General features: G+C 39.9%; 2 protein-coding genes across 2 annotated transcripts; both read right to left on the bottom strand.

Annotated features, from left to right (window-relative positions):
• Positions 1-934: 934 nt before the first annotated feature.
• On the bottom strand, positions 935-2142 carry LOC141907124 (neuroglobin-like). Its single transcript, XM_074796695.1, has 2 exons — positions 1919-2142; positions 935-1337 (listed from the first exon to the last, which is right to left on the bottom strand). The coding sequence occupies exons 1-2, from the start codon at positions 2140-2142 to the stop codon at positions 935-937; spliced, it is 627 nt and encodes a 208-aa protein (XP_074652796.1).
• A 7042-nt stretch (positions 2143-9184) lies between these two features.
• LOC141907126 (proton-coupled zinc antiporter SLC30A2-like) lies at positions 9185-15227 on the bottom strand. Its single transcript, XM_074796697.1, has 7 exons — positions 14618-15227; positions 14125-14271; positions 13364-13517; positions 12469-12727; positions 12205-12310; positions 11463-11597; positions 9185-10807 (listed from the first exon to the last, which is right to left on the bottom strand). The coding sequence occupies exons 1-7, from the start codon at positions 15225-15227 to the stop codon at positions 10656-10658; spliced, it is 1563 nt and encodes a 520-aa protein (XP_074652798.1). The 3' UTR covers positions 9185-10655.
• Between the last annotated feature and the right edge of the window lie 5279 nt (positions 15228-20506).

Genomic DNA, 20506 nt, shown 5'->3' on the forward strand with positions numbered 1-20506 from the left:
GGTGTAGTCTTTGAGTTAGTCTGTTCAGTCTGGTGGTGACTGGTGACCAGTCAGCTGTGAGTTGACCAGTCAGGCATGGTGGCTGGTCACCAGTCACTTTGTGAGAGCTGGTTGTCGATCATTTTCTATTCATTGGCAATAATTCCTTTATTCCATAGCAGCTATTGATCCGATATTTCATTATTTTATCAAAAACCGCATCTTTCAGCGCAAATCAGAAAATAAAACAAAAAACGATTATAAAAAACCAAAGATTTAGAATCAGAAGATGATATAAAATCCCTGCACACTAAGAATAAAAAGAGTCTGATTTTATATTATATTTACAACACGGACTCAAAGTGTTTCATCAATGGTTATAATGAAGACAACATCAGTATTCCTGAAGATGACTATTTAGGATAAGGTCGAAACGTTGAATAAACTACACTAGCTCAAGGAATACAGTATTCCTGAAGATGACTATTAGGATAAAGTCGAAACGTTGAATAAACTACACTAGCTCAAGGAATACAGTATTCCTGAAGATGACTATTAGGATATAGTCGAAACGTTGAATAAACTACACTAGCTCAAGGAATACAGTATTCCTGAAGATGACTATTAGGATAAAGTCGAAACGTTGAATAAACTACACTAGCTCAATGAAACATCGCAGACTCAGTATTCCGAAGATGACTATTAGGATTGTAGGCTAAGGAAATGCTTGAGTCTTTATTGTACACTAAATTAAAAACGTCCTTGCGGAAGGGGTTCGCTTAAAGTAAATGCAGCTATTTAAGGGCCATGGGGGGCGGTTCCAAAGACAGGGCATAGGCTTAAGGCCGGTCTAAGACAAACTTAGTTCTATAGCCAATCTAACAACTAAGACCAGTTTTGTGAATTGAGACCGCTTTTGGACAAGTCGTGACTATGGAACTGGCCCCAGGAGTCATTAACGCGTGTACTCTTCAATCATACGGATTGGTACGACTATTTCATCGTGCGGTCCCTCTCCTCCTGTTCTCGATTTCTCCAACTCATACGCCTCGTAACCGTTAGCGACGTTATTGATCATGAATTCAAACAGTCCCGACCACGCTTCGTGTATCTCGCTCGTGTACGAGTGACCCAATACGTTTTCCCACGTGTACAAAACGCTCTTTTTAAATTCTTTCAAATAGCTGGGATGAAACGCGTTGATCAGTCCGTGTTTAGCTCCGAGCGGGATCAGACGATTTAAGGCCGTCTCGTCCAGTCTGTAGATATTCGTTACTACGTCGTTGATGAGAGTCATGAAGTTCGCCGAATGGGCGCGGAACACGGAATTCTGGTATAACTCGTCACCTGTCAGCGATCTGCAGAAATAAAGCTTTTTTATATCGCTTTGTTGCAAATGAGATATGAATTTTACATGAATGAAAAGTGGAGATTCCCAAGGTTTGAATGTTGCCAAAGTTATTCATCTATCGACCAGGGGCCGGTTTCATGTAAAAGTTTAAGCTTAAATCAGTTAAGTTTGAATTGTTGTCCTCATTGAAAACATGAAGTAACCAAATGGCAATTGCACCAAAAATTTTAGTAAAAAAATTTTCGTGAAACTGGAACCCTATGATTACGATAAAACACGCATCACAAATAGTTATAAAAATAGGGGAAAAATGACCCAACAATTTATAGTGTAATAGCTTAAATGGATTTTTTATTGGAGATTTGATTTTTCCATGGTTCATAGCTGAGGACTATGAATTTGTATATATTGCCTTGTAGATAGAAGAACTATTATCAAAGGCGCTATAACAGAAACAGGTCGCGCGGCGACTTGAGAGCAGAGATACCTTGAGTTGACGGGATTTGGGAGGTAGGGAATGCCACATGATCGGTGGCAAATATGGCTATTGCATGTCCACCAACTCAAGACACGATCTTAACAACTTACCGAAACGAGAAGGAATTCTTTATTTCCGGGCTGTTTGCAAACATATGCATGAATATCTTACAGCCAGTATCGACCGCTTGACGATGTTGACTAAAAGTCGGCCACGTTTTCTGAATGATTTCGATTTGAAAATCTCCTAAAACGTCTGCAGAATTTTGTTGATTATGGCGTCGTGAACTGTACCATTCTAACGGCACATCGTACATTGAATTACACATACCCATAATTGCTCTTCACAGCCCTGGAATCATGGAATCTGATAAATATATCGACTAAAAAAACATAAAAATGGTAAACACGATTTTTAACCCTTTTAGTAGCCCAATTTCAAAATACCCATGAATTGAATTACAGGCAGCCAACAAAGGATCAACACAATATGATAACCGGTCAATTAATTGAAAAAAGTCTCGGGAGGTATAACTGTAACGGACACACCAGTTTAACAAGGGGGACACCAAGTACGTATCAAACCAATCAACAAGATAGGGGGAAAATTCGATTCCTATCATTTCCAATGTGTTTTAAACTAATTCATAAGCATACGTTTGATTTAGACCTACAAATTCGGAACTATAACTGAACTAATTTTAAGATAAACACCCACTTTATACAGATTTAAAAGTTTTAAAAATCGAGAATTTATTCAATCCAAATATCAATAAGACACGACGTTTCGATCTCACACCTGACGATGATCTCTATTGTGAGATCGAAACGTCATCTGTATATAGCGATAAAGTGGGTTTCTGTCTTATAATCTGATCCCCGAGTTTGAGTGTGGTTATACTGAACTGATTCTATCTCAGAGATATAACTCCAAAACGGACGACATGGATTGAACTATAAATATTCTATTGAAATCAAACTAACACCTGGACCCATAGTTTCACGAAAATGTTAAACTAAAATTTTTTGTGTAATTGCTATTGGTTACTTCATGTTTTCAATGAGGACAACAATTCAAACTTAACCGTTTTAAGCTTAAACTTTTTTTTGTGAAACTGGGCCCTGATATCATTTCCACAGATAACTATTCGACTTTATTCACTTACCACTCTCTGAGGCCCCTCCTCAATTCTCTCGAATTGAAGTTTCCAGTTACAGTTTCCAGTTTTTCCAACGCTTAGTTATGAACAGTTAGTCTCACTGGATGCCTTCTGTATCGACTGCATCGACTCCGACGATTGATTTGAGATAGAATGCCAGGGGGAGGGGGTGGGGGTGAGGATCCAGACACCTATTGATAACTGAGGAAATTAAAATAATCATTCGGGCGGGAAGTACACATTCATAAGTATGACCTCAACAGAACAGGAAAAATATCAACTGTTAATTAATTAGGTATTTTATATCGATCTGATCGTTGTGTGATGTGTATGTGATGATTATGTTACAGTATCGGATTGTATCGGTTTCAGCGGCCAGAAACAAACGGCATCGAACATCATCAGTATCTGCCATGTATGCGACCATGGGTGGGTATTCAGGGCATATATGGAGGGGTAGCACCTAATGAAAAGTGCAATAATTATATACCGAGGAACTATTTCTAAATACACGAAGAATATAGCATAAGAATGTTTTACTGGTATGACATAACACGGCAAGCGCCCGCCCTGTCTCACTACACCGTCCGGTGCTGCCGCTATGCTCAACATTAGCGGATTTTTCAGACACTGACGTGAATCGACTCTGGCAATCAAGGGGGAGTCTACTGCCAGAGTCAGTTCGTGTTAGTTTATGCAAAATCCGCTAATGTCGATCATAGCGGCAGCACCGTACTGTCCAGGACAAACACTAGGTACAGTCTCCAGGGCCCAGTTTCACAAAAGAGTTTAACTCAAATTTTTGGAGTAATCGCTATTGGTTACTTCATGTTTTCAATGAGGACAACAATTCAAACTTAACCGTTTTAAGCTTTAACTTTTTCGTGAAACTGGACCCAGGGCATCCTCGCTTACCAGGGCTCCGGTATCACTCCCGAACTCGCTTCCGCCAGCTTCAGCGAACAGCTTTAGCGTAGTGGGTTCGAATCCCTTGACGAGTGAAGGTCTCCAGGGCAAACATCTGGTACTATCTCCAGGGCAAACATCTGGTACTGTCTCCAGGACAAACATTACAATCAGTCCCCAGGACAAACACGCATGCCGATAGCTATGATCCTAATACATCCACGTTTCGGGGATCTATTAAGCTCTTTATCGCTTTTTATTGCTACTAAAACAACATAATTGCTTTATGATGACAGCTATCGAGAGATAAAGCTAGACAGCAGCCATAATACATCGAGTCATTTTAGATTGCGCGGGGTGTGACAAGGTGGCCAAGTCAGCCAATCACTGATCGCTGTTCTATTCAAACCACAAATTCCTTTAATAAGTTCATAAATTTGTAAAAAAAAACTTCTCGAACATGAGGACGATATACCGCGTTTAGTGTCAGACTAAAAAGGATTCACCATTGTTAATTCATAAATCGACCACACTGTCCAATTCAAACTTCTCGAATATGAGAAAGAGTCATCACAAGTGATAAAAGTCAATATCATTTATTCGAAGAAAACTCATGGTAGAAACAACGATGAAATAAACAAAGCAGGGCCAAGCCCAAAGGGCTGCATTTGAATCAACCTTTGATTGTTACTAAAAACTTCGTGAAACGATTGATAGGTTTTAACGTGAATCATATATATTTCCATACAACAATTATACAAAATCCAGATTAAGTTCCTCAACCACGATGACTGTATTTCAAAAAAGACCAACCATAATGGACGTATAAACTATAAACTAGGAAAATTTACTCATGTTCATCAAACTCTACTCTATTTTACGATAGGACCTTAATTAAATCGCTATCACATGAACAACTGAATTCTATACAAGGGTGAACAAGTTACTAATAACCAAACTATTACGCAATTGAAGAGTTATAACATGATGATGAACATGTATGTCGTTCTTATGACAAATTTGATACGCTGCTGCTAAATGACAGGTATTATACTATAAGACAGGTATAAGAATTCATATAAGTTCCTCATGAACAAACACGTGAACTGTATTGCAAAAACAGTTCAACATAAAAGCATTAGTCTGAGAGATAAAACCTAGAATTCACTCTAAAAAGCTTAAGATTAACAAATCCATCTTTAATTTCATTTTAATTGACATTATTAATTGACAAGAAAAATATAATTTTGCAAACTTTGCCTCGTCTTAACTTGAAGATTTTCAAACATAATACATTCGCTTGAAATAAGTATTCTGACTTTTTGGCCAAGTCATGATTTTTAAAACATCATTAAAATCCAAAAATGAGAATATTACGCATATTAACTTTTTTATTGCGTCTAAAAGTCTAAAATTTTATGTCGACATATTTTCGCGCATACAACTCTTTAAAATACTGACTACTTAAGGTTCAGGCTAAGCACATTATTTCACACTAAGGAAATATGAAATGAACCACTATTTCTAAGATTGGTTGATAAAAGACTAAAAGACCAATTCATCCAGGTTCATATGTCATTATTATCACAAATCATTAAAAGCTATGCTCAACTAAGTATCAAAAATTATCTGAAGTTCCCAATATCATGTTGATATTATATCTCTGTTAAGGCGCAACTCAACCGACCTATGAGTCGTAACAAGGCGGTTGACGCAATCATTTCAACAGTGTCACCAACCTAACTTAACTAATCTAACAAAGATCAAAATCATGCAGCAGATTTTATGGGACTAGGAAGGAACTTAAATCAGATTACAAAACAGAATGACTGTATACAAATTCATTAGTCTTCACGAAAATTTCATCCAATCAATTTAAAGTATTTGGATGGGATTTTATTGAAATATTCAAACGTGAATAGTTCCTTCTCAGGCAACAGGCCCCTAATTATCCTAACTTCAATTTCATTGAATAAATCATACTCTGTTCTACCACTACCAACAAGTAGACTGTAATCTGGCAGATTTCGTGAACTACATTTCTGACTAGACCAGTTTGTACAAGTGTGAAGTGTAAAAATAAATCAGTACTTTACTACACTTTGAAGTCCACTATTGTCTCTGTTGCTCCTTAGTGTTTATAAGATGCATTAGCTGCTCATCAAGTGTTTATAAGAGGCACTAGCTGCTCCTCGAGTGCTTATAAGATTCACTAGCTGCTCCTCGAGTGTTTATAAGATGACTAGCTACTCCGGAATCAGTGTTTATAAGATGACTAGCTACTCCGGAATCAGTGTTTATAAGATGACTAGCTACTCCGGAATCAGTGTTTATAAGATGACTAGCTACTCCGGAATCAGTGTTTATAAGATGACTAGCTACTCCGGAATCAGTGTTTATAAGATACACTATTGTCTCTGCTGCTCCTGGATCAGTGTTTTTAAGATGCGCTATTGTCCATGCTGCTCCTCGAGTGTTTATAAGATCCGCTACTGTTGCTCCTGAATCATAATGTTGGTAGAAATCCACCATCTTGTTGAAGAAATCCATCGTTGGGTCGTAACTCGCTGCTGCTGGCTCCACAACTTCTCATCTGGACGTCTGCAGTTTTCATCGGCATCAGTAGTCGTCTACTTTTGGTTGTCGTTTACCAAGCGATGACCATTATTTCTAGGATAGAGTTTTTCTGAAATAAGTTAAGAAGAACATCCTTTGAGGCAGACGATCCTAACAAGCATTGATTATAATTTATACGTTAATTTGAATTATACGGGCTGCCATGTTTTTTGTAGGGGCAAAATTCATCGAAATTGTTTGCCGCTTAAGGCCACAATAATTAATAGTAGTTCAGCGGCATAAATACATCACTGTTTAAGTGACAATAGAATATGAGGCTGGATATAAAATCAGCTGTACGTGTTAATTGACATGTGTATCAACTTAACTTTCTTAAGATTGCCGAGCATCCTTTTTTCATCGTCCTGTGGTGTCTACGTCATCTTCTTAATCATGGTGGGCCTGTTCAGATTAAGTTTACCTAAAATGAGAAAAAGAACAACATTCTGTAGTCACACAATTGTCTGATTAATTGTAATTATTATTATTAATAATAATAATAATAATGACATGTGTATCAACTTAACTTTTTCAAGATTGCTGAGTTCAGTATCGTCTTGTTGTAGCATCCTTTCATCGTCATCTTCTGTCCTCTTCGGCGGCGTCGTCGTCTTCTGGGGGAGTCCTGAAATGAAAAAAAAGAACAGAGATGAAAACCTGGTACGGAACAAAACTAATGTCCGAAAGCGTTGGCTCCCCGGCGCCGGTCAGGTGCAGAGGATAACAGAAAAAGAGTCAGCCAGGAATTTGCTGCCCTCTACACGCCCTCACACAGAACGCAAAAACCTGAATGGCAACGCCTCACGTCCACCATCAAACCACAGGGTGTACTGGGCGACGTCAGTAACTGACAAACCTGTAAGATTGCACGAAATACAAATAGCGCAGTACAACCAGCTTGACCGGGTTGAGATTCAGGATCTCAACTAGCACCCAAAAGCGTGACAAGAGACTTCATCCACTGACCGAGGTTGTCACAAGGACACAATGAAACTAGCACTCACAAGCCGACAAGAGACTTCATCCACTGACCGGGGTTGTCACAAGGACACAATGAAAACTAGCACTTAAACTAGAAATCAAAGAGCGTGACAGTAGAATCATCCCTCAGCCGACTCAGAATACCAGAAACAAAGAGCGTGACAGTAGAATCATCCCTCATCCGGGCGGTCACAAGGACACAATGAATGCTAGTAGCGTGACAGTCCAGTATAACCACTCCATTTTTACCCCGAACATCCGACAGATTTGCCCGTCATTGACGTCGTTCAGCACACACTGCAGTAAGATAATGAACGTGAAGCAGTTGTCGTCCTGGTTTTCGTGTTCCGTATGAGGGCGTGTAGAGGGCAGCATTTCCTGACCGACTCTTTTTCTGACATCATCTGCACATGACCGGCGAAGGAGCCGACGCTTTCGGACATTAGTTTTGTTCCATAGTACGTTGAAAATCGACAGATAGATCGGCCCTGAAAAATAAAACGGATTATACGCTGAAAAAAAGAACGGGTTAATAAACACGGAACAGCACACGACAGCACACGGACGGACAGTAACACATAAAACATAAAGACGTCGTTCTTTAAATGGAAAGAACCAGCTAGTAGAGCGCAGCGTAATCGCGAGGATGATCGCGAGGATGATCGCCAGGATGATCGCCAGGATGATCGCCAGGATGAACGCCAGGATATTCGAAATCATGTCTGCACAGGGTGAAGATCAAGAGATGAATGACCGGCTTAGTGATTCTACTCACTGTCGACCGGTGGCGTATTTCAATATTGACCAATCGGCAACCGCGCTGTTGTCTCTGGTCGTTGAAAGGATTTACATCGAAGTGTACAGATCGTTCCGCTGTTGCACACGCAGGGCGATCGTGACGTCACCTCTGTAATACATCCGGCATATAGACCGGGCACACGGGTACCATTGAATATTGATCTATAGAAATATCTCTAAACATTTCGAATTGTCGAAGTTACCGCATGATAAAACACTGACGCGACGTCACCGTTATACACCCGGCATATGGAATAAACTTGATCGAAAACTAATAGCAAACAATTTGAATCCCCTGCTCCTATGCTGCAATGCCGCCATGAAAATAAATTGGTCGTTTTCAGAAACCCTTGGTTGCAACGAAGTTTGTTTATCACTTACCGACGGTTATGCACGTAATAAAATATAAAAACCAACTTAATTATATAAAATGAACGTAAATTTCCTCAAATTGTGAACTGGCCCGAGTACTGCCTCGGCCGGTCCGCATACGTGAAACGCCTCAAGTTTATCAATCATCTTTATTTTTCCCAAAAAATCATACAATAATCGGGGTTTTTTGAATGAATGTTAGGGGCACTCGGTGTAATTCATTCAATATTTGATTATATTTGAAATCAGCAAGGGCTGACAAGGCGCAGCCAACTGGGAGAGGCACCGATTATTCATAATATCGACGAGACAAATTATCCTTTCTCGCATCGAACTTTAACTATGTATTGTTGAAATCGGAGCCGTTCGGTCAAAAGGACGGACTACCTGGCTCGCAGCACCAGCGGGAATCCTTACTAATAGTACCTATTGGGGTCAAAAACTTCGAGCCCCTGTGAGCTCAAGGAAATTTTTCGGACTTAACGTTATTTTCTTGTTATTATTGTGGGATTTTCTACTTATCATGGCCACAACACAGGGGGTTATTCTGCCAGTTAGCCACTGAACATTTACTTGAACTATAAACTTGAGTTAAACAACTTACACAATGCGAGACAATATTTTCAGTTATAAAAAAACTTTATTTTACAAATTATACACATTAATAAACGCATTACATTCGTTTTATGAGTTCCACTCTAATGAGTGGAATCAAGTGGAACTTCCACTCGAATTAAACATGTACCCGATATAGATAGTTATTTTCTATTAGGAAAGAAAACAAAATAACAGACAAGGTATATAACTGTTTATATAGGTACCAAGCTTACTGGTTATTTGCTATTCAAGTTGAACAAAATTTAAATCATCGATTTTTATATCACGATGAAACAAAATCTAAAATAACGTGCAATTAACATAACTTGTTATAAGTAAACTTAACTCGATTAAACTAAAACTGGTGCTGGTTGCATGGTCATGATGTGATCTTAAGTTGTTAGATTGGCTATGTAGAAATAAGTTGGTCTTAGAGTGGTCTTAAGTATAAACCATGACTATACAATTGATCCCTGATTAGAATTAAGTGAATTACAAATGATTACATGTATAGAGCTTGCAGCAGTAGCAGCAGCAGCAGCAACAGCAGCAGCAGCAGGAACGGTTCCTATGATTCATGAGACAGATACAAATTTTCGTTTTCATTTATGAAGGCTTTCACTAATTATTTCTTACACATTTTTCCTATTTTCGTTGTACAGTGTTTACCATTGAGACAGTATTCATTATCGTTAAAATGTTTACAGTTAAGATTGAAATATGTTTAAAACTAGAAGAATACTTTTGATAAATAATCATAAAATGAAAGAATTGTGGAAGATTTTATAGACAGATGAACTTTTAATCAATGAGCAGTTTGTCTTTCAAAAATAGACGGAAATCAGCTCCACAATTGACTCACAAGTTACATCCAAAGTCAGACTCTAGAACTGTGGAACTGAGTTGAGAACTGTGTCCATAACTGTGAAACTGATTCTGAATTGTGGAAATGGGTTCTGAACTGTGGAATTAGGTTCAGTTGAGGAAGTGGATACTGAACTGTACGACTGGGTACAGAACTGTGGAAGTGGATACAGAACTGTACGACTGGGTACAGAACTGTGGAAGTGGATACAGAACTGTAAGACTGGGTACAGAACTGCGGAAGTGGATACTGAACTGTAAGACTGGGTACAGAACTGTGGAAGTGGATACTGAACTGTAAGACTGGGTACAGAACTGTGGAAGTGGATACTGAAGTGTAAGACTGGGTACAGAACTGTGGAAGTGGATACTGAAGTGTAAGACTGGGTACATAAATGTGGAATTGGATCAAGAACTGTGGAAGTGGATCAAGAACTGTGGAAGTGGATCAAGAACTGTGGAAGTGGATTCAGAACTGTGGAAGTGGATCAAGAACTGTGGAAGTGGATCAACAACTGTGGAAGTGGACACATTCAGCAGTATAACGTGTATATTCACATGTTTATAGAGTGAATACACTTGTCACAGTTTAACATCACGTCCGGATTGTAACATTCAACTTGAACTGTACAAAACTGAAATTTATATTTCTGTTGTAGAATTCCGGTCGCTTGATTCAAAATCTGATCATAATCGCAACCACTGACTACAAAATACAAATTACAACAATCGTTTCAGTTACCAGTAATCGCATTTATTAAACAATTCCCGCTTACAGATCCAATGCATATTCTATCCCAGGGTCCGATCTAAACATTTGTCCGATTGCCCGGGACAAGTATATTCTCATCAGGGCAAGTAGGTTATCATTATCACTTTTTCCCCAGGCTAGTGCAATTTTATGTCACAATTCCCATTCGATACAACGGATTTCTTAACGCATTTCGTTTTCACGATAAAATGGAAAATTTTTCAGAAAAGGAATCATAGCGCCACCAATTGGACTGCCTGTGTAGGGCAAGTAGCTTTTGGAGGGGGCAAGTGAAATTTCAGATATGCTTGCCCCCGGGCAAGTGGCTTTCATTCCTTAGATCGCACCCTGTGTCTAATGTATTTCTAACTGTTATTTAAATTATTACAGCTGAACTGGCTTAATCCGGATCGGCTTAAGTTAACCCAGATTTTGGTCCAATCCGGACAAAAATGACAGTCTATTTTTCTAATCCGGATTTCCTGTAAACCGGATGAATTTTGTTGGTCCCAAATGATCCGAATTAACTGGATTTGACTATTTCTCATTCATAATTCAAATGTATCGTCTAACGACCCGTATTGTTACTATATGTTGCTAGGTAACGTACCTACAGCTACGTGTACGGCTACAGCGAATTGATCAATAGATAACGACCACACGTGCAGACTATGAGCCATTTTAACTCCGCTGATCTTTTCCAACGAAGTCTTAACTTTTTTCACCGAAATTGACTTTGGTACTCCTTGAAAATAAATATAAACGGTTACTATCCTGATATTTCAAGTGCCCAGGGGCTGGTTACATAGTCATGGCTTAGACTTAAGACCAGTCTAAGACCAACTTAGTTCAATAGCTAATCTAACAACTTAAGACCAGTCTTAAGATTTGAGACCACTTTTGGACTTAAGTCTCGACTGTGCAACTGGCCCCTGGTGAGATTGCAGGAATCAAAAACAGGCCCTGGCGAGTGGGGGATTGAAGCATAGGCCCTAGCAAGCGAAGGAATCAAATAACAGACCCTGGTGAGTGAGGGAATCAAAGAAAATACCCTAACAAGCGAGGGAATTGAAGAACAGACCCTGGCAAGCAAAGAAATCAAATAACACACCCTGGTGAGTTAGGGAATCAAAGAAAAGGCCCTGGCAAGCGAGGGAATTGAAGAACAGACCCTGGCAAGCAAAGGAATCAAATAACAGACCCTGGTGAGTGAGGGAATCAAAGAAAAGGCCCTGGCAAGCGAGGGAATTGAAGAACAGACCCTGGCAAGCAAAGGAATCATCGTAGAACGAGCCCTGGTAAATGAGGGAATTGAAGAACAGTCTGTGGCAAGCGAGGGTATTAGAACGTACCTTCCATGATGACGGTTATAACATCTCTGAGAACAGTTAAAGTTGTTATCAGCACCAATATCGAAAACAAAAACGTACAAATCGGATCAGCTATTTTAGCACCGGGCTGAAAATAATTCAACACGTAAAATTTCATTTATCGAAACCCGATTCCGAAAATTCAAGATAAATCGAAATGCATTTTAAACTTTAAGAAGTAGAATTTAATCGATAATATTTTTCACAACTATTTCCTGGCTCCGATATTTCTACTCGTGAACTTACGACAAATTTGATAATATAAGCAGCAATGAGGACTCCGATACTCTGAATCAGATCACCGATAACGTGGATAAACGCAGCTCTCACGTTTATATTCTTCTGACTAGGGGCGCCACCGTGACTGTGACCGGTAGCGCCACCGTGGCTGTGACCGGTAGCGCCACCGTGGCTGTGACCGGTAGCGCCACCGTGGCTGTGAACGTGACCAAACGATGTAGGATGATGACAAGCGCATAATTCGGAATGTAAAACAACTCCCATACTGAAATTATAAACAACCCGTGACTAACTACAGCTGGGGCCAGTTGTTCAATAGTTAGAGATTCGCGGATAAATGTCATAGTTACAATTTAAATTGTATTGTTATCGACCGATTAATTGTCTCGGCCCAGCGCTATGACAAACTTGCGGAATACTCGCTTATCGTTGTCATTGGGAAACGACTTAACATACGAATGATGACATTGAAAATTGAATCGAAGGAAATTGAGACTCAAAAATAGAGATAACTTATGCGAAAACTTATACAAATATTGCCTTAAAGACTGTATTATCAAGAATAGATAGTTGTATACATCTATAGTTGCTGGCATCAGTAATTTTTCTCAATCTAGTATGTTATATCTGGTATCAAAAAGATGGCAGATTTAATACAATAGACTTCAGTAGTTTAGCTACGGATTGCCTCAAATCATCGCCTACCCCATCGGACAATTAGTTTTCTTCATCAATTCATTGTGATAACAGCTAATCCCTGCTCCGAACTACCCCAGAATTTGCACACCTTGAAAAGAATGACCTATTCTTGACTTAGGCAGATTGCGTAGGATCTGAGGCAAGCGCTGAGTCTACTGTAACCGCATTTTAATGTTGTTATATTAATTGTAAAAGAACGTACATTATATTAAAGGCGACTCCACATCCTGAGGTTATCAACATGTCATCGGCGTTGATTTCGTAATCTCTATTGATAAACCGGAGTACAGCGAGATAGACGAGAATACCAGTTACAATCCAGATTATCAATACACTCACTAACGCTCCTAATACCTCTACAAATAAATCATAGATTACAACTTACTACGAAATCTCATCTTAAACGTTCGATTGCTAAGATATGAATCTGCTGCCTGGACCCTGCACCCCTACAGCCTAGACCCTGCACCCCCTCAGCCTGGACCCTGCACCCCTACAGACTAGACCCTGCACCCCCTCAGCCTCGACCCTGCACCCCTACAGCCTAGACCCTGCACCCCCTCAGCCTGAACTCTGCACCCCTCAGCCTGGACCCTGAACCCCTCTCAGCCTGAACCCTGCACCCCTCAGCCGGGACCCAGCACCCCTCAGCCTGGGAGCTATATCCCATCAGGCTGGACCTATAGGCATTAGACATTTTATCAGCACACTTTCAAAAACTGATCATCTATACTTCACGTGTGTTCAGTGCTTCACCTGAGACATTTTTAATTGAAAATGAACTACAAACACCAGATATTAGACATTTTATCAGCACACTTTCAAAAACTGATCGTCAATAATTGACTCTGAGAGTGAATGTTTTAGAATGCAGATTCATACCTATATCTAAGATTGATTATCTCGTAGATATCACTATACAAAGGATAATAACTAAACAACGGCTTACACTACAATACGTACCTGCTCTTCGGAATCCAAACGTATGTTTAACGCTTGCTGTTTTATTTGCGATGAATAGAGCGAATAAACTGATTATAAAACTGCATAAATCGCTGGCTAAATGGGTGGCATCAGTGATCAGTGCTAAACTATTAGCGTAAACACCACCTGTAAATATATAACATATACATCAGTTAGTGGAAACACAGCAGTCATTGTTAGGGGACAATTATAATACATTATTTTAATCTTTAACAAAGAACTGTGGAACTCAGTCCAGAACTGTGGAAATGGGTCCTGAAGTGTAGAACTGGGTCCTGAACCGTGGAACTGGGTTCAGAATTGTGGAACTAGGTTCTGAACTGTGTCACTGGATCCAGAACTGGGTTGAGAACTATGGATTGGAACTTGGTCTAGAAATGTTGAACTGGATTCATATCTGTGAGTCCAGAACTGTGGAACTAAGTCCAGAAGTGAGGAACTCAAACTGAATCCAGTCTGGATTGTAACTTACCAATTATTTCTCCAATCATGAAAGCGAGGCATAAAACAGAAACAGCTATGAGTTGATTACGAGCGAGTTTATCAGAACGGCGCTCAGCCTCTGAACCGGTCCAGCGAGGATGAGGATGGCAATGATCAACTTCTATATAATCATCGTCAGAATCTTCATCTTCATCTTTATCGTCTTCCAGTAACAACGAGTCATCATCGTCACCGCTACCTGCCAACAACGGTCGTCGTTGATGTTGTTGTATTGTTGTATGGTTGCGTAGTAACAGTACGTCGTCAGCGTTGTGACAATATTCCTGTTCTCGGTCCGACGCGCCCCTACCCTCTCCCTCCCCCGCCGCTGCTGCAGGTCCCCCGATCACTAATCTCGGACTTCCTAAACCGATTTCAAACTCTTGATCTCGAAGAAGTTCGTTTTCCGATGAGTTCAGTTTTTGCATCTGATTATTTTTCCGTGGTCGAGAAGTTGGAGGAGGGGGTAGATATACTACTGGCTCCCCAGCAGCAGCAGCAGCAGCAGCAGCAGATCTCCCTCCACCACCTCCACCGACCCCGTCACTGTCAGCGCACCTGGCGTTGTCATCCTCATCACCTCTCCTCCTCTCACTCATCATCTCCTGGTGACTGATGATCAAACTGCGCTGATTGAAATTACAAACCTTTGTTCGTTAAATCTACATCGGCACTTTTAAAATTAAGTTTTCTTTAAGTTGCCAATAAATGTATATTTGTATTGCTATTTATTTCCGGGTACGGAACGGTACATTTCGTCCTCGATTTTTAGAGAAAGTTCTGCAATTTTTTTCTTTCGATAATCATCTGTATGAATTTTCTGTTTGAGTTGAGAAAGATTTATCTCTTTCCAAAATGGAAAATATCGTCTTGTAAAAATTAAAATTGCTTTTATCGGGACAAATAAAGTTTGCGTTGAATTGAAAATAAATTTCTCACTATTATACGAAACGTCGACAAAGTCATTTGTGAAAAAAATATCTAAAAAGTGAATTGAAACTATAAGTCTTTATGTTAAAATGTAAAGTAAAGTAAAAATATCGGGTTTGTAGTGAAAAAAGATAAGGAAATTGCTGTATTTGAATGGACGTTTCAGTAGAAAGTTTTACATTCACGCAACGGAAGAGACGTGAATCCATTGGTTGACGTGAAGCCGCTTCACGTGACGCGACCCGGCGCTGTTTCACGTGTATGACCCGGCACCGCGTATAGCTTCACGTCTCATAGCCGCCGCCATCTTTACTAGAGATAGTGGCTTTATGCACACGGTTCTAAGGTTCAGCAGCGCCAAGTAGAGTTAATACCGCCAGTTTTAATACTACGGAGACTTTTAGAAACATCAGCAACAGCAGCAGCGAAACAGGGAAAGAACCAGAGAGAACTACTGATCAGGAATATTAGAAAAACTGACTCAAGGTAAGAGGGCATCGAATCGAATCACAGGCTTCCGTGCGTGGTATGTCCCGAGTGTGTGAGATTATGAATGAATGAATGAAAATGTGAATCATTGACTGGGACTGACTGAGGTTAGTGAGCACTGTTCGTGTCCTGATCCATCGGTCATGCTAGTAACAGGCTAGCCGGCGCCCGGTCAGTCAGACACGGCCAGGTGACTCACAATAACTACTTTCTACAACAATAATGGCAGGGTTGCAAGTCATGGGAAACCTAGACATGAAAAGCAAAATTTAAACAACACAGTACAGTTCCCACAGAGGGAGGGAGATTGGGAAACACTTTTGGGAATTTTGAAATAATGATTCCCATTTTGGAAATATTTGGGAAATTTTCCTAAAATCAGGGGAATATTTGGGAAGTATTTTGGGCAATTTTCTTCAGCGAAGCGAGTTCCCTTGAATAAACCGGTCACCATTAAAATGTCAACTGTAGTATGATGTTATCAGTTCTTTCTATGAAAGCAATTGAAAAATAACCTGGGAAAAACCTGGGAATGTTTTTTGAAACTGGGAACCATGAAACAAAGAAAATTAAAATATTGTTTGTATAGGCTTTTTATATGATGGTCAGAAATCCTTCAAGTTAGGGACCTTTAAGGTAACGCTAGCTACAGGCCTGAGATATGATGATGAAACCCCTCGGTGTTTGAGGAGTGTCATAAAGATAGCAGTTGTAGTAATAGATTATAGTTTCTGTCAATTGTCATGTTTGATTTGATAACAATAAATATAAAATCCATATGAAATGAATATGTGATAAACTGGTGATATTTTACCACCTTGCTCTACTATACAGATCTACTGATAATAACCATTGATAGATAAAAATTTGAGTCTGGTGTAGTCGTAATCATAATATTGAATTCTGAGTCTGAAATGTTTCCTCGAGCTATATTCGATATAAGCGAAAGTTCATAAAAATTAGTCTTTATGAATGTTTGATATAAGCAACTTCAGCCACAACTGAATAACAGGTATCACTGGATCTTTGACCAAGGTGATATCTGAATCCAGGTTGTTAGAATGATTTCCTTGAACAGAAGAAAAAGAGTCTCGAAATGTTTTATTGAGCTAGTGTAGTTTGTTCGATTAGTGCTTTCAATTTTATCCTAATAGTCAGTAATGCTTCTAGTGTTAGTTATAAGAAAAAAATGGCATATATATTTGATATTATCAGTTGCTGATAAACATCACCTGCCTTTTAGTATTGATATATCACCAGAACTCTGATGATTTATCGATAAAATTTATCAGTAATGAATAAACAAAAATTTCAACCCAAATAAAAATGTCATGATTAATTTCACATATAAGTAAATGTGTGGGTGGGTGGGATTGAAATGTGAAGATTTTGTGGTCAAATAAAGTTCATCGAATTAATATATAGTTCTTAAAGTACGTTTGAAACCACTTCATACACAATTGATATGAATAATCGATATTTTTATGCAGATTTTTCTAGCTCTAAGTACGTATAACCCTATTATGTTGTACCCCCTTTTATCCATTGATGGTGACTATTGATTTTTAAAAATTAGGTACAAAGGTTCATAAGATGGTAACAAACTAAACCAAATTTATTGATACAAATGATCACCAGGATAATGATACCGCTCCGTATCAGTTGAAATCTAACTAATGAGAAATGTTACCTGATTATCAAGTTATCGATAGTTATGTGAATGGATCAGTGTGTATCATGTCCTCTATTCTGGTCATTATTCCACGGGCGATTGACCACTGGTCATCCACACACACACACGGGTGATTGACCACTGGTCATCCACACACACGGGTGATTGACCACTGGTCATCCACACTTATCCACCGGTGTAACGCGTAGAAAATTAGCTGCATCATTAAACATGTTACTGCATTACATGATACAACCACCATTCATCTGTAAGCTATCTATAATAAAACTGTTTATCACTCTGAACTTACTATCTCTCCTATCTTTCTCTTACCTTCTCTCTTACCCTCTCTCTCACCTTATATTGTCTTTGGTGCCCCCTCTTTTTCTTCCTTTTCTCCCCGCCTCCTCTCCCACTCTCACCTCTTTCTACCCCCTCTCCTCCCCCTTCTCTACCCACTCTCCTCTCCCACTCCTCCCTTCTCCCACTCCCCCCTCTTCTCCCACTCCTCCCTTCTCTCCCCTCTCCCATTCTCCTCTCACCTCTCTCTACCCCCTTCTCCCCCTTCTCTACCCACTCTCCTCTCCCACTCCTCCCTTCTCCCCCTCTCCCACTCCCCCCTCTTCTCCCACTCCTCCCTTCTCTCCCCTCTCCCATTCTCCTCTCACCTCTCTCTACCCCCTCCTCCCCCTTCTCTACCCACTCGCATCTCCCACTCCCCCCTCTTCTCCCACTCCTCCCTTCTCTCCCCTCTCCCATTCTCCTCTCCCTTCTCTCTACCCCTTTCTCTCCAACTCGCCCCTCTCTCTCTACCCCCTCTCCTCCCACTCCTCCCTTCTCCCCCTCTCTACCCCTCTCCCACTCCCCCCTCTTCTCCCACTCCTCCCTTCTCTCCCCTCTCCCATTCTCCTCTCCCTTCTCTCTACCCCTTTCTCCTCTCCCACTCGCCCCTCTCTCTACCCCCTCTCCTGTCTCTATTTACATTAAGTCTAACATGTTCGAGCCTGTAACAGTTAAAGTGTGTTTAAGTGACAAACAATGTACCTGTACTGATGTAAATATTGTCAATGACATTTCATCAATTTAAACGGTCTTTATTTTTGAATATTGGATTTTAGATAGAATATTTGTACTGTGTAGATGTGGTAGTTGTAGAGCTGCAGGCAGCTGACTGTAGATAGAATAACAAGTCGTTTCAGTACAAATACATATTAGTGTCATCATCATTCTGTTGGTTGTTAGAGATGAAATATAGAATAGGCATTTGACTTGTTAGATTCTAAGAAATTCAATTGTAAGATGAATTTCTTAATTTCATTGAGGTTTAAAGTTATCTTATATCACTCATAGAAGGCTTTAAATAAGTGTGTACGAAAGTACCGCAGATCACACAACTATTATCTGTACTTCGATTTCCGATTTCAATAAAAAAACACCCTGTTTCACTCCTAGCAGGTATGACTGGTAGGTTTGTAACGGACACCAAATCAAAGTAAATCAAATGAATAGCAGCGTCAATCCCTATTATAAGGGTTTGTAGTACACATGAAGGAAATGACAACTTTGAGAATTTATTTATTTTTTATGTACAACTTTTAAGGTTGAATATATTTAAAATTCCCCCCAAAGTAGAAATCCCCTGGTCTTTATTCTGTATATCAATTTAATCATTTAGAAAAGGATTGAAATTTTTCAAACATTGATCTCGTCACTAGCAAAAGTATTTTATTGTCGTTTCGAAGAGATTTTAAAATTTAATTTGAAGTTTGGTTAGGTGTTAGTTTAAGCAGTGTCAGGTATCATCGAGCAGTCCTCGCGCATTCCTTAACAGACAACCTGTTAATTCTACCGGAAATACCTAGAATAAATCCACGCGTATAAAAAAATACTGTTACAATAAACAACAATGGTCGTCGCTACGTAGAATAACAGGTATTTTAACTGGAAATACATGATTCATAGCTGTAGGGATGATCGCGGCCCGGGTGGTGCCCCCGCTGAGGCCCCGCGGGTCAATAGGGTGTCTCCTAGACTCGGCTAATACTCAGTTTGCGAATCGACCACGTGTGAAATTGTTTTATTAATTCCTAGTTTAATTTACCGGAAAAAAACGAATATAAAAATGATTTGTTTGTCTGTGTATGTGTGGAATTATTGTGAGTTGTCAGTTTGTACGGTTTAAGACTCATGAGGTGTTTAAGGAGCAGATCGGTAGCTTCCTCTCCCTCTATACACCTCTCGTGGTTTATTGAGAGGAGTTTGAAAAGGGGTGAGGAGGGAGGATAGGTATGGGAGGGAGGATAGTTTGAGGAGTAGGGGGATTGGTTGGGGAGGGGGATAGGTCGGAGGGGGATGGGTCAAAGGAGGGGGGATAGGTTGCAGAGGGGGATATGTTTTGGATAGGTCGGTGGAGGGGGATAGGTTGGAGGAAGGTCGGAGTAGGGGATATCTACACAGGAATCTCATGTGAATTCTCTCTCATCCAGTTGTATACTTTTTATCGTCTCTTATCAATCACTGCTTATCTTGTTTTTGATTGTAGGAATATCAGATAGTTACAACAGTAGCAGCAGCAGCAGCAGTCTCAGCCTCAGCCTCCTTCATCAGTCAGTTCAGTGTTGGTGATGTTTCCTGTTAGAAGCTAACACTCTCTCAGTCTGTTGTAACAATGTGTAACCACACGACGACCACGAGACGAATTTGCGTTTTATGCGTTTTATTTTGTTCGTTTTTCAACACGAATTTTCACACGTGTCGCGCCGCCAACAATGATCACGATCATCACCA

The sequence above is a fragment of the Tubulanus polymorphus genome, chromosome 6 (genome assembly GCF_964204645.1).
Source record: "Tubulanus polymorphus chromosome 6, tnTubPoly1.2, whole genome shotgun sequence".
Taxonomy (NCBI): Eukaryota; Metazoa; Nemertea; class Palaeonemertea; order Tubulaniformes; family Tubulanidae; genus Tubulanus; species Tubulanus polymorphus.